Source organism: Balaenoptera acutorostrata, chromosome 15 (assembly GCF_949987535.1).
Source record: "Balaenoptera acutorostrata chromosome 15, mBalAcu1.1, whole genome shotgun sequence".
Classification (NCBI taxonomy): domain Eukaryota; kingdom Metazoa; phylum Chordata; class Mammalia; order Artiodactyla; family Balaenopteridae; genus Balaenoptera; species Balaenoptera acutorostrata.
In genome coordinates this window covers 21,407,218-21,429,795 of record NC_080078.1, presented here as the reverse complement: position 1 = coordinate 21,429,795, position 22,578 = coordinate 21,407,218, and the positions used below count along the sequence as shown (strand labels likewise).

The 22,578-nt window shown below is 45.2% G+C and overlaps 1 protein-coding gene across 1 annotated transcript in view; it reads right to left on the bottom strand.

Annotated features, from left to right (window-relative positions):
- Positions 1 to 4,558: 4,558 nt before the first annotated feature.
- The window catches only part of USP31 (ubiquitin specific peptidase 31), a 75,101-nt gene continuing 57,081 nt past the window's right edge, over positions 4,559 to 22,578 (bottom strand). The window contains exons 13-16 of the mRNA XM_028162814.2: positions 22,129 to 22,354; positions 16,455 to 16,613; positions 14,736 to 14,888; positions 4,559 to 12,761 (exon numbers count right to left, since the gene is read on the bottom strand). Coding sequence (XP_028018615.2) covers positions 11,200 to 12,761; positions 14,736 to 14,888; positions 16,455 to 16,613; positions 22,129 to 22,354 — 2,100 coding nt within the window. The 3' untranslated portion in view covers positions 4,559 to 11,199. The remainder of the gene's footprint in view (positions 12,762 to 14,735; positions 14,889 to 16,454; positions 16,614 to 22,128; positions 22,355 to 22,578) is intronic.

The window sequence follows — 22,578 nt, the reverse complement described above, 5'->3', positions numbered from 1 at the left end:
TGAAGTAAGTCAGAAAGAGTAAAACAAATACCGTGTGTTAACACATATATATGGAATATAAAAAAAAAATGGTTCTGAAGAACCTAGGGGCAGGACAGGAATAAAGATGCAGACGCAGAGAGCTTCCCTGGTGGCGCAGTGGTTTAAGAGTCCGCCTGCCAGTGCAGGGGACACGGGTTCGAGCCCGGGTCCAGGAAGATCCCACATGTCGCACAGCACCTAAGCCCGTGTGCCACAACTACTGGGCCTGCACTCTAGAGCCCGCAAACCACAACTACTGAAGCCTGCGTGCCACAACTACTGAAGCCCGTGTGCCTAGAGCCCGTGCTCTGCAACGGGGGAGGCCACTGCAATGAGAAGCCCACGCACCGCAACTAGGAGTAGCCCCTGATCACTGCAACTGGAGAAAGCCCACCCACAGCAACGAGGACCCAACGCAGCCAAAAAAAAAAAATCTTTGAAAAAAAAAAAGATGCAGGCGTAGAGAGTGGACTTGAGGACACGGGGAGGGGGAAGGGTAAGCCGGGACAAAGTGAGAGAGTGGCATGGACATATATACATTACCAAATGTAAAATAGATAGCTAGTGGGAAGCAGCTGCATAGCACAGGGAGATCAGCTCAGTGCTTCGTGACCACCTAGAGGGGTGGGATAGGGAGGGTGGGAGGGAGACGCAAGAGGGAGGGGATATGGGGATATATGTATACGTAGAGCTGATTCACTTTGTTATAAAGCAGAAACTAACACACCATTGTAAAGCAATTATACTCCAATAAAGATGTTAAAAAAAAAAAAAAAAAAGAATGACTGCAGAGCCGGGCAACAATGACTCTGGATACGGGGGTCCAGAGAGGACGTCCTGGGGTTCCATTTGAGATGAGAAAGGACTTGCCACATGAACATGCAGGGGAAGAGCATTCCGGGCAGAGGAAACAGCAAGCGCAAGGCCCTGTGGTCAAGACACTCAGGTGGCTTCTGTGCCTGCAGTGAAGGAGAGTGACATAAGATGGGGTTGGAGAAGTGGGCAGATTTATTTAAGAGGCTGATGCAGAAGCCCAGTCAAGATACTACAGTGCCTTGGACTCGACTCGGGTGTCATCAGTGGAAAGAAAGAAAAGTGGGCAGGACATTAATTGTGGAAGTAGGCTTGGACAGGGCTTGCAAATGGATTAGATGTAAGGATGGGGGCTGAGAGGAAAAGCAGAGTCAAGGATGGATCCCTGGCTTCTGGACTGAGCGACTAGAGTGGATGGTGATGCCATTTACTGAGCCCTAGAAGGGGATGGGAAAATGGATCAGAAGCAATATTTAAAGAGTTAATGGCTGAAAACTTTCCCAAGTCTGATTCATGAAGTGCAGGATAGAAACAAACAAAACAATAACCCCACACTAGGCCCATCATAATGAAACTGATGAAAACCAAAGAGAGGCATCTTCAAAGCATTTAGAAAAAAATAATAAAATACCTTCAAAGGAACTAACTTATCAACAGATATAATAAAAAGCAAAAGACCATGGAATGAAAATGAAAGAAAATAACTTGCAACCTAGAATTCTATTCCCAGTGAAAATACCCTTCAAAGGCAAAATAAAGACATTTCCAATCACATAAAAACAAAGAGAATGCATCATTAGCACAGGCTTGAAAAAGAAACACTAAAGGGAATTCTTCAGGAAGAAGGAAAATGATCACAGAAGAAATACTGAAATGCAGGAAGGAATGCAGAGCAATGGAAAGTAAATATCTTGGTAAATCCATGTGAATATTGACTTCTAACGTGAATAATAATAATGTTAGTTATGACATCTAACATTAATAATAATAATCTTAGTTACATGAGTTATATATACAGTCATCCCTCAGTATCATGGGAGATTGGTTCCAGGACTCCCCGCACCCCGTCAATACCAAAATCCAAGGATGCTCAAGTCCAAGGATGGCATAGTACAGTCGGCCCTCCATATCCATGGGTTCTGCATACGTGGATTCAACCAACTGTGATACGGAACCTGCAGGTAGGGAGGGCCGACTGTATATGTATGTTAAATACACATAGAATTCGAATACACAACAAATAGAAAATGGCAGAAAGGGTAAAATGGAATTGAAGTGTTCTAAGACTCTGAAGGGGTAAAAATCACTAGTTTTTCCTAGACTCCTATAAATCAAGAAGGCATGTTGAAATCACAAGGATAACCACTGAAAGAAGAGCAAAAGGATGAATAACAAACAGAGGTGTAAAACTGGAATTTAAAAAATGATTGATCTAAAAGAAAGAGAAAAAGAAATACAAAACAGGTGGGATAAATATTAAAGAAACAGTGAGATAGTATTATAGATGAAACTAAATACATTAGTGATTATATAAAATGTAAATAAACCAAGCACCCCAATTAAGCCTCCCAATGATCGTATAGATACAATTAGACACACGGAACAGGTGAAGAATTTGAGGCACAGGGAAGTTAAGTAACCTGTCCAAGGTTGTCCAGCTAGGAAGTCATGGTACCAGGATTCGAACCTAGCAGCCTGCCCTCGGGGCCTCTGTCCACCTAACACTGCTTTAGGTCAGCCCTTCCACCGGGCTCTACCCAGATTCCTGCAACAAGTTCCTAACCAGGGCTCGCTGGTGCCACATCGTTGCCATGGTGACCATGCTACGTCACAAACTGGATCTCATCTCTCTCCCAAATTAAAATCTCTTCCTGGATTCTCATTTACTTCAGGACAAATGTGTAAGGTCAAAAAAGGTCCTGCTAGATGAAGCCTCTGCCAACCTCCCTCTCCCTTCATCCACTACGTCCTGCCTTCCTGCCCTACATTCCAGGAAGATTGGACTCCTGGGGTTTCCAGAAAGTACAAGCAGTTTCCCCAGCCTGGAATGTATGAGTCATGCTCCAATGTCCCCTCCTCTGTAGAGCTCCCAGGAAGGTCAGGGTCAGTCCCCCCTCCCCATCCCCTAAGCCCTTTCTCTGCACCACACACTGTGCTGAATGCTTTACAGGCATCGTTCCCATTTAACCCTCCTCACAACTCCATGATGCAAGTACCATCATTCTTCATCTTCTAGATAGGAAGGCAGAAAGGCTAAGTGGATTACCCAAGCAAATCCATTAATCCAGTTAGTAAATATTTACTTAGTAACTATCGTGGGCCTGGCACTCTCCTAGGTGGTGGGAAAAGAGCAGCAAGCTGAACAAACAGCCCTGCCCTCCTGTGAGCATATATACCACAGGTATGTAGTATACATTGCATATATATTGTATAGATACTGTGGTTGTTGGTACTAAGTGATATGAAGAAAATAAAGTAAGGAGGAGGGAGAGAATGTGAAGCTGGCTGCAGTGTTTTAAAAGGTGGCCAGGGGAGGCCTGAGACGCTGACATCTGAGCAAAGACATAGGAGATAAGGGAATGAGCCCCGGGGCATCTCAGAGACAAGGTTTCTGAGCAGAACAGCTGGAAGTGGCTGCCGGTGGGGTGGGAGATGCCTAGAGGGAGGAACAGTGAGTGAAAGGCATGGCAGCACACACTGAAATCTTCGTTATCTACCAACCAACCTGACCCCTGACTAGACAGCAAGCCCCGCAGAGTATGGTCCTATCTCCAGACAGGAGGCGTTGCTAAACGAAGAAACTTGGACTTTAATCCTGAATAAGACAGTTAAAGGGGCACCTTCCCCAACACAACCTTTTATGGATTTGGAACCCTGAGGCCGGCGCTGACCATCCTTGGGCCACACTGCGCCATCCTCCACCCTGTGCCTTCCCTTCCCCGCTGTCCGAAGGAATCTGACCCTGCGTCCCTATGTCTTCGGAACTGGATCTGTACACTGTGGGCCTCTATGAAATCTTCCTAAACAAAGGAAAGGTACAGAAGGAGAGCCTGCCAACGCCAGGGAGGCTTATCAAAACTGAAACCCTTGCTCACTTTTAATGCTCCTCAACTCGTATTGAATAAGCATTTCCACAGAGGCTAAGAACTTGGAGGCTGGACTTCTAAAATACCTTTGATAATGGTGACCTCTAGTGCCCCCAAGTGGTCATAAGTGATGTGACATCCTCAAAAGGGAGTCCCGTCCTGAGAGATGGTAAATTTTTGCCACCTGGAAATTTTTATCAGAACAGGATGGTTGAAAACGAAGATATCAGGGGCAACACAGGGCCCAGAAAAGAATGGTTCCTTTTATACTGTTATTTCCTCCCATGCTAAAAGTTTGGTAGAAGAGGGAAATAATACAAAGCCCATTGGAATTGAGTTAGAATGTGAGTTCTTGTCCAGTTCCATGGCCCAGGACAAACTGCATCTTGGAGGAAATGGCTATATTAATCCTTGGTTGTGAAAATTAAATAAGCACGGATGTGATTTTTTGCTTTAAAATTTTACTTATAGAGTATCTGTATGTATCCTTCTGTAACTTTTCACTTAACACTACAATTTTAAAGCATTTTGTATCCATCAGTGTAGTACAAGTATCTGCTTAATTTCCAAGGTTAATTAACACCAAAAATACAGAGGTTGGCAAGGGGGAGAAAGAGGAATATGGCTTGAAGAGGGCATCATGTAATAAATTTATTATATTTTGTTACATTTTCCACTTTTCTCTTAATTCCAACTGTATACTATATAATCAACTGCTGTTCCAGAAATAAAACGTTTTAAACATAAAAATATAAATTCTGCTTCTTAAAAGTGCGTACACTTTGAATAATAAAACATACAAATAAATAACAGAAGTCAGTGACACATCTCATGCACTTGTTCTAAAATAATTTAAAATGTATGATACACTTTGTTTCCAGCCTCAAGGAAAGACATCCTGCCTTCCATATTACTGTACAACTAAAGAAGAAAATTATACACAAATCACTATGAATGGTGCATGAACACCACCAAAGCATTTTGTACACAGTGATATGACATGCAGCTTTTAAGACAACTATAGAAATTCCAGTGTAAAAACTTAAGAGCTCAATCAAGAAACTATTTTTGTAATGGGGCTTGAATTCAATTTTAACCAGTGGTGAGAGGCACAGTTGGTGAGCAAAACTATAGGGAACATAAATGCACATTTAAAAGGCCTACAAAGAGAACTTCAGCTGCAGAAACACTGCCTTCCCCATTTGGTATAATGACACCTCACCGTTGAGAATAGCACCTAGGAAATTTCATATTGCGTTTTCACCATTACAACAGGTATCACTGCTCCGGGCGGCCCTTCTAAAAGAGCATTTCCAACTTGGATTTTTACTTACATATTATTCCTTGAAATGTTGAAAACATCGGGTAAATTCTGTTTTTTGTAGGCAGCATCATGCTCAACAGGAAGAAACCACCTGAGAAGCACAGCAGCTTATTTTGAAGATGTTGTAGTGCATTCAGCTCACCACAGATTAAAACTAAATTTCATTTGCCTCCACAGGTAACATGTACTGCCAAATTTTTGGATGAATATTATTTGATTTTTTAATTACATGAAAAAATACCAAGGGTTACCCGAAAAAAAGACCCCAAATAAAATGCTTCACATCCATTTTTAAACTAAAAAAAAAAAAAAAAAAAAAATCCTGAAACTACATTCTGGATAGTAGAGAGTGAGCTAAATAGGAAATTGGGCGGCAGCCTAGGGTTTGCTACTATAATTACTACAAGGTGACAATCGGTCTATCAAAATCAGGGACAGGATTTTCAAAGCCATTGAAGGCTTTACTTCAGCATTTTCTAACTCAGAGTGACCGCCCTACTCCCGCAAGGGTCTAGCCCTGCTGTGGAAGGAGCTCTGGGAAGGAGGCAAACCCATGGGGCACTCTGCCTGCTCCAGCAAACTAAGGACCACCGGTTCCCACCAGACGGACAGTGCTGAGGCACACACAAAGCTCCAAGCTCCTCGAATCAGAAAGGCCCCCCTTATTGCAAACAGGAGGTTGATCAGTAGCTCTCAATCTCTTTTTTCTTTTCTCTCCAAAGCAACAGAGAAATCTGAGTCACTCCTGAGTACTTCACACGGCAGTGATTCTCGCCACAGTTCTCAGCAAAGGGAGGGTGTATCACAGTGGTTCTCAATTCTGACTGCAAATTAGAAACATCTCGGAGCTTTCAATATAAATATGGTAATTCCTGGGACCTGCCCCTATACTAAGTATATCAAAAGCTTGGGAGTGGGACCCAGGCATTTTTAAAAGTTCCTTAGAAGGGTCTAGTGAACACTGGCTATCAGAATCTCAGACGAGTCATTCAGAAGAGGCTTGACAGAATCCTGGGGAGAGTACACGTGGGAGATTTGAAAAAGCCTCCCCAGTCTGCTATGGCTCTCCCTTCTCCCCCAAACTGGGAAACACCGGTCTTAGACGAATGTGAGAGGGCTCTAGAACCTACCCCACTGTCAACACTACTGTAAACTCCACAGCTTAGTCTCATTGTGACCAGCGGTTGGGAAGCTCCAAAGCTTTCCAGAACAGCTCAAGTCTCTACAAAAGTGTTTTAAAATTGTTAGCAGTTTTAGAAGCCACATTCTTCCCTTGTGACCACAATGGAACCCTAGAAGATATAAAAAATTAAGATCTATAGAAAATGGCAGGTTATTTTTAGAACAAAATACTTTAGGAAAATCTTCAGGCTAAATACAGTATATAAACCAGTGTGTGTTCAACATACCCATTTCTACTCCTGCTTGCAAAATACTTATTTTACATACAATTTTGCCAATGATCCAAAAAAAAAAAAAAATCTGCAAGTGCAAAGCAAGAAATCATTCATGTTCTTTGATACTGATTAAGCCACATTTTAAAAATTACAAATTTAAAAATAGAGCTCCATAATCTAAGAGTTGTGTTGTTGTTTTTTTTTTTAAACTTATGTTGAGTGTAAGTAGTCTGTATTTTTTTATTAGTTGCTTGCATAGGTAGTAAGAGCATGCTTTCTGGGTTAGATGGAGGCCATGCAAAATTATTTTCATTACTTGGGGGAAAAATGATTGGTCATGCTCAAAATGCAGCTGCAAAAACACTTTGGGGGTTGATCAAAAGGCAGTATGAGACTGAGTGTTCATTTAAATAAAAGCATGGGATTTCCCCCCAAAATATGTAGTCAGGTTTAGCAACAACATACCCTTTGTGAAATTGCAGACAGACAGCCTGTACAGTAACAGCTATTTTTTGTGTTTATGTTTATGATATAGGCACTGGTTTGTCAGCAAGTTTTGCTCCTCTCAATTCCAAATAATACAAAGTTCAACGCGCCTCACAGAAGACGTTTTATTGAAACTGTGCTTATGGTTTGCATACTATCTCAAAAATCCAACCCGGAAACACTAATTATCTTTGCATCCAATAATTATTATAACCTACACAGGAAACAGTATCTTCAGCTGTTCGGTAATTTGTCAGAATGAAATTTAACGTCAGATGTCAATCTACTTTTTAAAGCATGTTTATTTGAAAAAAAATGAGCTTTGTTCACAGCTCTTCTCTGTTCCTTTTTTCCTAAAGGCTGCCACCTGTTTCCTTCACATTCTGCTCCTGTTTTTTCATGACAGGTACTTTAGAGGGATGACAATTTCTCTCCCCACCCACCCTCCAAAATCCCCACATCCATCTCATACAAATGCGGATGATCAAATTCTAATGAAAAGTGACTTTGTAATGGATTTCCAATCCCTAAGTAGTAGAGACAGCACAGTCTGAAAAAGAGGATGTGACAATAAAATGTCTCCAAAGATGAAGAAGGCCACTTTTGGTTTCCAGAACAGAACAGACTTGTTCAAGAGGCCCACAAGGCTCAGCCGATCACCAGGATCCACTTGATCTTTCTGCTCGGGAGGACTGTCGCTCCATCTAGGACATCGTTGGCATCCCCTGGTTCATCAGCTGTGCTCCCAGGGCTCCTCAGCTACAGCAAACTCTCGAAGCTCTCAGCTTGCCTTTACAAGCAAAGGAGGCCCTCAACGAATGTTTGCAGAATGAATAAATGAATGAATGAATGATGAAAGAATGATTACAGAAGAGGTCAGGGCAGCCTCACAGACAATAACAACATTTTACCATGCCACAAATACTCCCACATTTCTATTGGTCCAGAGGAGCATTACTTACTTTCAGTTAGGCTGCTTTTACGATAAGAAAATACAAAAAAGGTGGGAGTCGGTCTTGAGATGATATGAGCTTAACAGTTTCTTTGTGCTTCCACATTATATAAGGGATTACAAAGGCAAGGTGTAGGGCTGTCCTACGGAATGATACAGACTCAGTGCACTCGATGTTTACAAGAAAAGAAATCAAGAATAAAGTTTTTAAAAAGCAAACAAACATTACAGATGCAACGCTACTGTTGGTGATTATTTTGTGCCTACCAGGAAATGACTACTCTCATCAGGCCCGCCTGGTTGTCAACCAGGAACCCAGGTCTACCATCCTCAGCAGGTGATTTTTAACCCCAAAACACATACAAGCTCACTGTACCAAACATCACTGGGAAAAGAAAAAACAAAACACCAAGTCACTAACTCTACCAAAGAACTGAACTGAACCAAGTAATAATATTCCCATAGGGTACTTCACACCACAAAGAGCACCTCCAAACTTTTGGGCAAAATATCCTTTTCTGTGGCTTAAAGGTTGTAACCTAATAATTAAGAATGAAGTTTTCATTGTTTACCAAGCACAGAAATATAATAGCCTAAAGATGCCTAAACAATGCCATAATACTTCCTGATTTTTTTTCCATTTAAATCTGAAACAAGAACTAAACTCCATAGACATACAGTTTATAGATACGGAAAATTTATTTCTAGATCCCATGGAAATTTAATGGAGTTCGTAGAGTTGTTGTGTTTTTAAAGACACTAGACATAACAGAAAATCTATTCCTGGAGGACTCAAAGAGTAAAAATACTTACCACTGTGAAAATTAAACTAGATTCTAATTAATGCTTAACTGTTTACAGCCCCCCAAAAAGTGTTATTAAAACACTCTGTGTAGTCAAACTATGATTCTAAGACTGTTTCAGAGCTTCAGATAGGAGATTTCAAACGAGATTTACCTATTAAAGAAAGATAAGAGAGTCAGACAAACACTCAATTCCGGCTATTGACAACCCCACATTTGGTGCATCTTTTTAGGAAATAAAAGTGATACAGGAAAACTCGAAGTGGCTATACACGGATCAGGCTGTCAATGTGCCGTTGGACGCAACAACAAGATCGAAGGCAGTCACAGCCCAGCAGGGGAGAGTAAGGCTGCTTTGGGAAACCAGACGTCTGTACGGTGAAACAGGGACACCAAGCAAAGCGGTGAGTCAGGGTCGAGTGCCATGGGCAACAGGCTCACAGTAAGTGAATTGCATGGAGCACGAGCGTAACTCTCACAGGCTGAACGTGTAAGTCTTAAGCATTGCAAGGGTCTAAAGTTCCAGCTACCCTCAACATAAATGGCCTCCAGACCTGCAAGTTACCTGCTAATGCTCGAATTAGCAGCAAAATAAAGTTAAGTAACCTACTGGAAACATTTCCCAAGAGGCATTCATAGAAAAGAAAGAAAAAAAAAAAAAAACCAGGGCAGTGCAGAATTCATAGCTATGCATGTAATATGTGTTCTAGTTACTTCACACAGAGCAATACTGAAAAGGGAGATTATAAATGGCTCTGTGCACAAAGAGTTCAGGAAGAACCTGAAGAGTCCATGATTTAAAAAAAAAAAAAAGTTACTATGTAAAAGCATATAAACTTAGCATGCTATATTTCACGGCAAAGTGACAAATGCTATTCAAAGAGAATCAGAACTATGACTCTCTTGACATTTAAAAAAAAAGTGAAAAAGAAGAAAAAAAAAGCAAAAAATTCCAGAATACCTCCTAAAAGCCTGAAATTATATATATATATATAAAATCTTGCTTATCTTTGGATTTCTGTGAGGTTCCCTTTTTTCCTAAACAAGAAATGCAACTTGCACTGACAATGCCAGATGGAACATGCTCCATCCTGCTTGTGAGTTTCTGGGTAAGAGATTAAATCTTCAGCACAAAGAAGAAATTAATGAGTTCCTGAAAAACAGTCACAACTAAGACTGACAGGCAGGACCGGAAGTGTGCATATAACACTTTGTCACACATCGTTCTAACATACCATCACTAACTGCTGGCATTAGGCAACTTCTTTCCTCTCCATATTACAAGATGAGGAAACAAAGGCAAGCACACATGGTGCAGCATGGAGCTTTCAACTTCTAACGTGGAAAAAACCAACACCAGAGAAGGAAAATGGCAGATTTATGCATCCAGTTTAGAATCCATTTTTTTCCCCAGGAATCTTTCAAAGGTATTAACTGCTCTACTACATTTCAAAATCCCAATGACCTTAGCTAGCAAATTTACAAGGAAAAAAAAAAAATTAACTACTAGTGACTGGCTTTCCAGCTATCCAATTTGCCACCTCTTAGGACATATCCCAAGGGTCAAGACAGCTTATGGTACAGACATCTTTGCAGACATGAAGGTGGTGAAAGACTTCATTTCTACCTCTAAAAACTTCTATCTGTGGCAGTAGGAGAAATGACAGCCACCCACAGGCCACCTTCTTCTTCGATCCTCTCACTGATGTGCACCCATCCTAGACTAGCCAAGTATATACCTGAGAAACATTAGTGTTAAAATATTGCCCTTTACAAAGACTGGTAGATGGGGCCAAAGTGCAGAAAGCGACAGTCTTCCCTCCGTTTGTTTCACTGTTAGTGTCACAGTTTTTAGAGCTTCTGGTGCCACATGACAATCCACACGCAGTGAGGACAAATTCCGCTCAGATGAAACCCAAGTCAAATAATTCATCCTTCTACAGAGCACACTAATGACAGCTTAACTGGTTCACAGGTTTCAAATCCCTAGTGTCCAACGAAAGTCATTAGAGTTCTCTAGAAAGAAATATGTACAATTGCTAAAGGGACCGTCCAGGGTATCGTCTGCAATTATTCCAGTTAACTTGGTATCAATGCTTTGCCTATGGCTGTTATTTGGTTCAATGGCAGAATAAGGCGATGCTTTTAACAATTTGCAATTGAATTCTACACACACACACACACACACACACACACACGTACGTCAGGCACGTGACCCAAAAAATACAAAACAAAAGCATAGAGGGCTTTGGTGGGAGGGAAGGGGTTCTAAATAAATTAACATCTTTACAGATAAAACACTTGGATTGCAGAAATATCACTGAGGTTTTTGAGAAGGCCGTGCATTGGTTTGCATGCTAGAAGGTAACTTTTTTGAGGATTTCTCAGCAGACTGCCTGCAACCAGGAGACGAGGGCACTCCAGAATCTAGCTGGGAAGACTTGGATTTGCGGGCGGACAGCAGGGAATGTTTAGCAGAAGCAGGGTCCTTGGAGGCAAGCTGCTCTTTTCCAACTGCATTCACATTTGGCTGCTGGGAGCCTAGCGCCTGGGAGCCTTTCTCCGCCTTGTCATCCGCTGCACTCTTAGAGACGGACTTGACTGAGCTCCCGCCCACCTTCTTGGACAGCAAGCTTGTCTTGCCAAGATCCGTCGACCGTCGGGTTTCCTTCTGTCTCAAGGCTGACTTGAAGAAGGACAGCCCCTTGTCCTCCGACTTGCTGTCCCTCTTCAGACCAGCCTTCATGTTCATGCTGGGGGAGCGCAGGCTGGCCATGGAGGAGCTGCGGACGTGCTTTCCATCTCCCCTGCCGTCGCCGGCTCTGGCCTGGCTCACACGAGGGGAACTGGGTTTGGGGCTGCAGGTGACGCTGGCTCTGTCGGAAGCCAGGCTTTGTCTGGAGCCCTCTCTGCTTAAGCTCCTGTCTGAAGTCCTGCTCTTCCCAGGAGGGAAGGGGCCCCTCAGGGCAGGGCCTGAGGCTTTTTTGGTGGATGTGGAGGAAGCACTGTCGGTGAGGGAAGAAGCTGACTTCTGCTTCTGGAGCGAAGGAGATGACACGGAGTCCTGGGATTTGGGGGAGGACTCCTTTTGGGGGGCAGGGGAGGAATGCCGTCCACTGGCCCTGGAAGAAGAATCGGCTTTGCTTCGGGAGCGGGAGGGCTTTACAGAAACTTTTACAGGAACAGGAGAAGAAGGGGATGTACTGGAAAGAGATGATTCCTGGCTGGCCAAGACTGGTCTCCCCTTCCGCAAGCTTCTGTCTGGCTCAGGAGCGCCCCTGGAGCTGGGGGATCTCCTGGCTGCGCTCTCCGATTTCTTTGCGAGGGAGCCTGGGTGGCTTGGAGGTTTCACCTCTTTGACTGGAGAGCTGTCTACAGAATCGCTCTGATCCACATAAGCAATCTGGTTATTGTTATCAAATGGACCAGATATGGGGGGCAACTGATCCCCTTGTGCTGAGCTTTTGCTCTGTGTGTCTACAACACTGGAGTTCAACTTGCGGGTGTCTGACTCGTCTTTGAACACACCTTCCATGACAGCCAGAGGGGCCCGGCCCACAGCCTTGTGCTCCCGTCGACTGTGACCATCGCTTGAGTCCTGGTAACTGCTGGACAGGTTCCTCAAGCTACCAAAGCAAGAGATGGAAACCTTGTCGTCCACTGCTTCCCCTATCTTCTCCAAGGTGGAGGCGGAGGTGTGAATCGGAGAGTCCCCTGAGAAGCGGGAGGGGGAACTGGAGCGCATCTGCAGCTTAGCAGACAGGGACCAGGAAGGTCTAATGCAATTTTCATTGACGGCCAAGGGGCTGGTGACAGAAGATCTGGATGACAAGCTCTGGCGCTGGACGCTTCTCACGAACGGTCGAGTTGAGAAACCTCCTGAATGCAGCAAAGAGAGTGTCGTTAAGCTAAACCTACAAAATGTCCTTACTAGGATATCCATCTAAGATGGTAGGAAATCAAGGACGGGGTCTGGGGTCAAGGAGTAGTCGTGTGATTTTAACTCTTCTGAGCCCAGTTCCTTTACCTATAAAACATGGGCATTCTAACTTGGAGATCAGCAAACCACCTTCTTGCTCGACATCAGGGGTCAGCAGACTTTTCCTCTAGAGGCCCAGACAGTAAATATTTTAGGCTTTGTGGGCCAGCTGCTCCACTCTGCCACCCCAGTGCGAAAGCAGCCACAGGCAACACAAACAAATGGGCGTGGCTGTGTTCCAATAAAACATTTTTTTTTTACACAAATAAAGGCAGGGGCCGTATTTGGCCTGTGGGCTATAGTTTGCTGACCCTTACAGAGCTACTATGAGAATTATATAAAATCTTAAAAGTCCTGTGCCCAGCAAGGCACCTGGCACTGCACAGCTGCTCAATAAATGTGAGCTACTTCATTTACAGCTTCTTCATCTTATTAAGAACACTGGGGCCCACAGCAGTGCAGTCCTTGCCCAAGATCACACAAACAGAGGCAGAGCTAACACCAGAACCGCAACGCCTTCCCCCCAACTCAATGCCACAGGTAGGCGGGCCTGTAATCGCTGACTGTGAAAGCAATCAGTGGAAAGCCTCCAAGGAAAATACTCATAATTAGAACACTATACTCCTATTTTAAGTGACGTAAAACTTCCACAGAAAATATTCTAAATTATATTCTCCACACACTTGATACTGTAGCTGTGGTATTAATAAAACTCTGTCTGGATGAGATCCTAAGAGATAGGCCCTGTTCTGTGGGCACCACCCAGCACCACTGCATGATGATGGTGCTGGTATCGATTTCACCAACTACACTGTTTAAAAATAGACTGGGGCCAAACCATATCTAGGCTTACTGTTAAAACAACAGTGAATTCTAGGTTTAAAGGCTGTGTTGAAAATAACCTCTAAATAATAAACAAGCCAAGGTTCACTGGTCAGTTTTTCATAAAATGTCAGGAGCTACAGATAGGAGCTTCACAGTTATAACCCAAGACTCTTTTGCTACAAAAAAAGAAGCAACAGCCAGAAGCAGGGGTAGAGCTGGAGCTGCGACGGAGTTCTCGTCTGGCCTTCTTCTTCCAGCCTCCTGATCGCCCCTAGGAGCGGTTTACTAGACGCGATGGAACTGCTGACCACAGAATGAGACTTGCTGGGAGATGAGTCACCGTCCTCATTATAGAAGCTGAGCTCACTCTCTCCTGCCCCTCCCAGCTCTCAGGGTCCCTGCTGCCTGACCCTCCCCACACCACCTGGGGTCCCAGGGAGAACCGAGGGCTGTTCCGCCACTACTCAAACGGCAGCTGAAGACAAAAAACCGGAGCTCAATTTTTATAAGATTTTCAAAGCTTTTATACCGTGACTATCTTCAAAATTCCTAAAAACTACCTTTATGCAAAGGCAACAGCTTTTGTTCTAGATGCTTGTGCACTCACAAGGGCACACACAGATCCCTCCAGGGGAGAGAGAGCGTGGTGGGAAGGCGAGAAGCTGAGCGAGTCGGGAGCCTCCACGCCGGGCCCCACACACCAGGCGGCCCTCGGCAAACCACAACCTCGCTGAGTCCCCTTCACAGCTACTCTGAAGATTTCAAAAAGCACTTTGAAAAAAAGCATACATCACTGTACAGAGTAAAAAAAAAAAAGTGGAAAACAACGAAGTGGAAGGAAGAAGTGCTAGGTCACAGAGGAAGAGCGAATGACCCTGTTACATAAAATGCTACTTACGATGGTGACCCACAGCCATACGGCCCACTCGCTAAAACCCCCTGCGTGTTCTCCCACCATTTTCCTGGGACTTGGCTCCTCGACATGAGGGAGCCCGTGCTGTGTCCGTGAGTTGCCATTTTGGAAATCTGTCACCGAAACCCAGACCCACCATCATCTTCACTCCTTTCCCCAGTCATCTCCACAGACTCAGACAGCGAGGCCAGGGAGGTGCGTCTGGAGGAAGCTGCAGAGGTCACGCTGGCTTGCTTGCTCCCCGGGAGCCGGCTCACCCAGTGTTCACACAAGGAGGAACTTGTGGAGCCTGCAGGAAAGGAAGGGGGCGCCGAGGTCAGGCCAGAATCCTGCCTGCGCCACACACGCCCTCACCAAGGGCTGCTGCCCGGGCGGCGGGTGACCTCACCGCCAGGTCAGCACTAACTCCCAGCCCCACGCTGTGCCCGCTCGAACGTCGCCTGTTGGGATGAAAAGGACAGACGCTCACACACGTTTGCAGTAATAAAATCCAAGTACAGGGATGGCCAAGTCCGAGTCTTAGTGCTGGCAACAGAATGGAACAGATACAATCGTTCATATATTCATCTATTCTACAAACATTTATTAAGCACTACACGCCAGGCACTGTTCTAAGCACTTGCAGGAATACTGACACAGAGGAAAAAAAGCAAGCAGCAGTGTTCTGTTATCTTCTTGGACTGTGTGGTGGAATTTTTAAATCATTTTCACAATATTAATATAAACACACACACATAACATGCACACACAAGGCCACATGCCATTCTGTCCTGTGTGTTCCAGGGAGGCCCTTAAATATATATTGGAGCAACAGAAACTGCTCTTGATATGGAGAACATGAAGCCACATGACTATCTAGAGTAGACCTCAAGAGGGTGTCATTTCTGAGCATATCTCAGACTCTGGAAAGCACTGAGGGACGGCACTAGAGCCCTGGAGTTCCCACTTTCTGGGAACTAAGAGCAGCTACGGACAGACGGCTGTACTGGCTGGGGTTTGACTCCAGCAGGGCTCACTCTGCTTCAGTGACGCTTCCTTTTAGCGGCTTCCAACTTACCCCTCGCACGCTTCAAGGGGAGCAGGGATTAATAACTGACCACACACTGCCATGTCCCAATCCTCTGTCCTATTCTCTAAACTCCAACTGTGCATTAGGAAGCATTCGTCCCTCTGCTTGGATTGTATGTGGCTGAATCAACATCACACGTGGATACTGGTTCCTGCATTTATTAAACACAACAGGCTAGATCCCGTCGAACTAAATCCAAGCCATCTAATATTTTTATAGCCTTCAATCCCTCCCCTAACAGAATAGGCCAATCTTAGTGGAAAAAAGAACGATTTCCAATGGTGCTTTACCGTTTACAAAAGGCTTTAATGCACATTTACCTAATCTGTTTCACACAACTACCCCATGAGGCAGGTAGGATCGGTACACCCATATTACAGATGACAAATATGTGGCTTGGGTGGGACATGCTCGAAGATAAAACCCGACCAAAAGGTGGCAAAGCCAAGTCTCAGTTCTATTTCCAGTCCCCCGACTCTGAGAGCAGTGTGCCGTGCTGCTTCTTAGCTCCCTCGCTCATTTATTTACTCCCTAAGTAAACACCACGAGCGTGCTTTGAGCCAGGCTCCACGCCTCCTCCAGGTGAACTCCTGGTTCACAGCTGCTGGCACATTCCACCCCCATTTCCTTTAACTGCAACCATTCTGGCTTCCAGATTAAATGCAAACATGAGAATTAATCTGATCCAACCAACAGAATCATGAGACCTCCTGAAGAAGTTCTCTGGACCATCAACTACAATCTTCTGCTCTCAAAAACAACCACCCAAGAGTAGAGGGGCCTTACCTGCCACCGAGCTGTTGGCCGACCATGACGGTATAGCTGTCCGCCTCTGGTAGAAGAGGATGTATGCCGTCTGCGTGCAGACCTCGTCTTCCGACAGCTGCTGCACGTCACTGTCGTCGAAGCAGTACCAGAGGCCGTCCACCGAGTTCTTGCAGTATGCTGTCAAAAAGAGCCCACCAGCGATCAGCACCGGGGTGGCCGCACTGGCCACTCCACTTGACCCACAGACACCATGTCTTTGGCTCATATAATTAATTCAAGAACTTTTTAAGGCTGCAGATAGTAATACAGAAAGAGGTAAGAAATCCAAATTCCAAATCACACTCAGGCAAAACATTTCAAGAAATTCCAAACTATTCCAAATGGATGAAATTCTATTTAATTTTAATTTTAGAAAACACAATATACTTCTTTAAACCAGTGGATTTCAACCAGAGATGATTTTGCCCCAGGGGACACATTTTTGACTGTCACAACTGGGGGTGGGGGTGGGGGCGTGGGGAGGGCAGGATGCTAGTGCAATCTAGTGGGTAGAGACCAGGGGCACCACTACACATCCTACCATGTGTGGGACAGTCCCCACAATAGAGAATTACCCAGCAAAAATGTTACTGTACCAGTATGGAGAAACCCTGTTTTAAGGATGCTGTAACATTGTAGTGTTTCTTAGAGACAGAAAACAATAGAACTAGAAATAATATTAATGAGAGCAGTAGCTAACATTTGTTTAGCACTTACGTGCATCTCATTTGATCCTATGAAATTTGGTTCTATTATCACTGCCATTTTACAGAGGCTCAGAAAGATTAACCAGCTTGCCCAAGGTCATGCAGCTGGTGAAGGGCAGGGGCCAGCTCATTACAGGATTATCTAGTCCCTGAGCTTAAAGCCTTATCCTACCCTGCCTCCCTCAGAGGTAGCACGAACGATGGCTGACGCCTGACGGAAGGCCCCTGGCAAACCGAGAACACTGGAGCTCATGAATGCGTGCGGCCTTCCCTCCAGCCCAAACTCTAAGCTGAGATAAAAATAAAGAGCCCTGAAGTCCCAGCAAGGACCCAGCTCAGTGTTCACGGAGCCATACCATCCTGTGACTCTATCAAGGAGCGTGATAAGCTTGGTCCAGAAAGGTACATGCTTACAACGCTTTCTAAAAAGACCCATTTATTGGGGTGAAAATAAATGAGTGCTAGAATATTCCGCTGAACGCCGGAACAGGCTCAGTAGGGCCCCGGGGGCAGGACACGTAAGGTCCCGAGTGGCACCAGGAGTGACTCCCTCGATAGGCCACCACCACTTCGCTAAGTATGGACTCCTAGGAGACGAAAGGGACCCGGAAGAGGAAGGGCTGTACCACACAGGTCCCGAAAAAGAAGAGCAGAAGAAGAACCTATGAGTGTAGGGAGGGAAGTCGTCTGCAGCTGCAGACTCACTGGAACCAGACGGCAGAGAAAGGGAGACACAAGCAGCAGATGGAGCTGGTAAAACAGCAGCTGTTTGGTCAATGGTGTCATCAGGCTTGATGGATGAACGAGCCAGCTGGTGAGGGGCTGCTGCTCGGGAGTGGCAGTGGCAGTGGCAGTGGCAGTGGCAGTGGGAGTGGGAGTGGGAGTGGCAGTGGCAGTGGCAGTGGGAGTGGGAGTGGCAGTGGGAGTGGCAGTGGGAGTGGGAGTGGCAGTGGCAGTGGGAGTGGCAGTGGGAGTGGCAGTGGCAGTGGGAGTGGGAGTGGCAGTGGGAGTGGGAGTGGGAGTGGCAGTGGGAGTGGCAGTGGCAGTGGGAGTGGGAGTGGGAGTGGCAGTGGGAGTGGCAGTGGCAGTGGCAGTGGCAGTGGCAGTGGCAGTGGCAGTGGCAGTGGGAGTGGGAGGAGGTCTGTAAGGGGGGGACGCGCCCAAGAGAAGGCGATGGAGCAGCCTGTACTAGCTTCAGTCTGTTTCTCCTCAGGATGGTCTGTCCTCCATCACGGTGTGGAAACTAAGGCAGCACAGGCACTCATGAATGGGTCAATGATGTATTTATAAAATAATTCTATGTGCTTTTCTTCCCAGCGCTATTTTCTGGAGTATTTCCTAGACCAGTGCTACTCAAATTGTGGCTCACAGACCAGTGCCAGTCCATGAGATAAGCACCAAAATGAGGTAAGCATTTAAAAACATTCATAGCAATCTGATAATGTATGACATTTTTATTGTGTTTTTGCAAAAGTACTGGTTCATGGTTCATGAAGGATTGGACATTTTAAAAAAAGGTTTAAGAAATTTTTTAAAAGGTTCCTCATCACAGATGGTTTGAGAAGCACTGTTCTAGACTCCTTACACAAGTCAGCCATACATGTACCATGTAATTATAGTTAGAACCAGTGCAAAATAAAAGAACACATTAAAATAAACACTCCAAATGAAAGCTTAAAAACAAGGTATCTTTAACTCAACAATGCTGAGGTACTTAAAATGTTCTTATCAGAAAAGCAGTGGTATGGCCTAGGCACGGGAAAGGGATAACAACGCAGAAAATATCCGAGCCCCTTGTTGGTAACAGGCCCCAGGAGGCAGGCACGAGCACTTCTGGCGCCCTCACATGGTCGCCAGGTTTGAATAAGGTTACTCACCTAAGGTCACAGAGCTAGGAATACGTGTCTAGCTTCTACCCCATACTCCTCTCACTAATTTGTACTGCCTCCAACGTAGTTCTGGGTTTCCGGGCACTTTCCAGAGTCGTCTATGCTATACAAAGAGCAACATGACAGGCGAAAATCTGGCACTGTCCGATTTCCCGCAACAATTTCTTGCTAGAAACCACACAACACACTCACGCATATTTTCCTGAGAAACACTGTTGTACACAGGAGGTTCTTTACCAAAGCTGAAGCTACATGAACACCAACCAGTGATGCTGGCAAAGGTATTACTTCACCAGCTAATTAGTGAAATTAAATTCCCTCTAAGTCCCTTTCAATTCTCAGAGTCCCTGAGTATATAACTCTGTGACTCAGTATCAAAGAACGCACATATGACCGGGAATGCCACAAAAGCAAAAATCCAACTAGACACACACACTTACTATACAAGTGGCCCCCCAAAATATAAATATAACATATGTAAGACACAAAATACAGTATTAAAATTTGGCTTAAACCAAAACACGAGGTAAAACATACTTAGGCATTTAATTAACATTAACTTTGTCTTCTACGGACTTTTCAATAGATCCTCTGTCTCCTTTTTCTCCTTGCAAGTACTTCCAAGGGCAAGTAGAGGCCGTCCGAACGGCTCCACCACGAGACGCACTCCAGGTCGGGACCGTTCCTCTCACAAGTGGCTGCTGCCGGCAGCGTGCTGAGAGAACTAGACTCAGCGGGTTTCGAGAACACGAGACTGCTGTGTCCTGTCACGCTCCACGGCCCCTGTCTCCCGAGGAAGAGCAGGTTCAGAGAGTGACTGCGCTGGGCCAAGGAGGGGGTCTGGGCCCGAAAGGCTCCTTCACCGTGTTGCAGGGCTCTCAGGGCTAACTGCCGGGGAAGAGCCTCAGAGAGACTGAAACACCAACTGGCAGAGCCTACCCTCCTCTACCTCCCCCTACCTTTATGAATCACTAGCACCCTGGGGTCTTGCTGCAGAAACCACTGAACTGCAGAAACAAAAAGTCCCAGAGAAGTGTTCATGCCAAACAGGCTGAGTGAGAAGGACACAGAAATCCGAGTCCTGGCCACCTATACAGCAGGAGGACCCTCACATCAAGTCCCCCGACACACAGATGTCCAAGCAAGAAGCCCCCAAATCTACCTGCCTCCCCAGCACGCATGCCCTTAACCCAATAATTCCATTCCTGAGACTCAATCTCAAGGAAATACAGAATTAAAATACAGAAAAGGTGACTACACACAAAGATGTCCATCAGTTATCTTCAAAGTTAAAAACCAGAAACAATATATGTGTTCAACAATGGGGAATGGTTATATCACATTAGAGTTCCATCAACTGAATATTCTGTGGTCATTAAAAATAATATTTACAAAAATTAAGCATCTGTTGGGACTTCCCTGGTGGCAGAGTAGTTAAGAATCCGCCTGCCAATGCAGGGGACACAGGTTCAAGCCCTGGGCCAGGAAGATCCCACATGCCGCGGAACAGCTAAGCCCGTGCGCCACAACTACTGAGCCCACATGCCACACTACTGAAGCCCGCGTGCCTAGAGCCCGTGCTCCGCAACAAGACAAGCCACTGCAATGAGAAGCTCATGCACTGCAACGAAGAGTAGCCCCCGCTCGCCGCAACTAGAGAAAGCCTGCGTGCAGCAACGAAGACCCAATGCAGCCAAAAATAAAATAAATAAATTTATTTAAAAAAAAAATTAAGCGTCTGCCCCATTAGCCCATAAGGGCCTCACGTGTAGGCCGCAGGTTACTAATCCCAATAGCTTCTCCTGACCCTCCAGGAGGAGGGTGCTCTAACCACTCTCCTCCAGCCCCTGCTCTGTTCACACTTCAACCACAGAACCTAACACACATCCTGCTCTTTCGTTTTAAGTGTACCTACACCGCCCCAACCACTTGATTACACTCTTGGAAGACAGAGGTCGAGATCTTGTCATTTCCAGTGTGTCTCTGATGTGACACAGCCCAGTGCAAGCAAGACAGAGGAGGTGCTCTATAAAGGTTCACCTGAACAGAGCACACCAGGCCAATCACAACAGTATAAAATAATGGCCAAGACTTACAGAAAAACACTGGAGGGAAACACCACATACCAAAATGTTACCTACATACAATGGGATATTATTCAGCCTTAATAAGAAAGGAAATTCTGACAGACGATACAAAGTGGGTGAATCTTGAATGCATTATGCTAAGTGAAATAAGCCAGACACAAAAGGACAAATACTGTATGATTCCACTTACATGTGGTACCTAGAGTAGGCAGATTCATAGAAAGAATGGTGGCTGCCAGGGGATGGGGGAGGAGTAAACAGGGAGTCACTGTTTAATGGATGCAGAGTTTCAATTTGGGAAGATGAAAGAAACTCTGGAGATGGACAGTGGTGATGGTTGCAAAAAGATATGAACGTACTTAATGACACTGAACCGTATGCTTAAAAATGGTTAAAATGGTAAATTTTGGTGTGTATATTTTATCACAGTTTCTAAAAATGTTACCATTTTTTGAGCACTAATCTCATGGGTTATTTCTGAGTGATAATCTCGTGGGTTGATGGCCCTGTTCCATCTGCCTCTCTCTAGTCTCTAAATTTCATACGATGAGCACTATTGCTTTAACAAATGAAAAAGTAAATTTAACCATACAGCAAAAAGAAAAACCCTTCCAAGTCACGTTAAAGACACTATAAAAGTGGTTCACAACCACTCCAAATAAGGGAGATGCTAGGCCCTCAAGGAAGCAGAGCGAAACCTTAAACGGGGCATGCAGGTGAGGTCAAGAAAGCAAGTCCTGGGTGAGCCAGACGATGCCACCCATCTGCACACACCATTCCCTGCTTGGGTCAGAGCCCGACCAGACGATCCAACTCAGGGCAGAGAACCAGAGGACGAAAACTGCCCTCACGGTTGGCACTCTGCCTGCTGGAAGAGAAAGCGGGGTTCTCAAGCAAAGCGACCCTGTCACAAGCAAAACACGTCGGGAGGAATCGTCAGCACAGGCGCCCGGCCTCTCGCACTGCAGACCTGTGTAGTGCCCCCCTTGCATGGTGCCGTGATGATTGCACACAGCATACAGGTCATAGATGTAGTCCTCCGGGTCCCGCCCGAGCCCGTAGGGCCGTCTCCATGGAGACCAATGGGATGGCAAACTCCAGCTGCTCTGGCTTCTCTTAACCACGTGAGGTGTCATGTCCAGGCCAGTCAGAGGGAACTTGACCATGTTCTGAAGTTTCATACGCTTGTCTCCTTCCTGTGGCAAGAAGAAAAACAAGTTCTAATGATATTTTCATGCAAGCAGATGGTAGATCAGTTTAGCATAAAAGGCAGACCCTATCAACTGAAGTAGGGTTGAGTTACCTATCTGATGTTTCCAAAGACACATACAACACAGGGAAACAGATTAACAGTTTTATCTACCTGGAGGAACAGGTTTTAATATCACCAAAAATGGAACCAGCGATGATAATGAGCCTT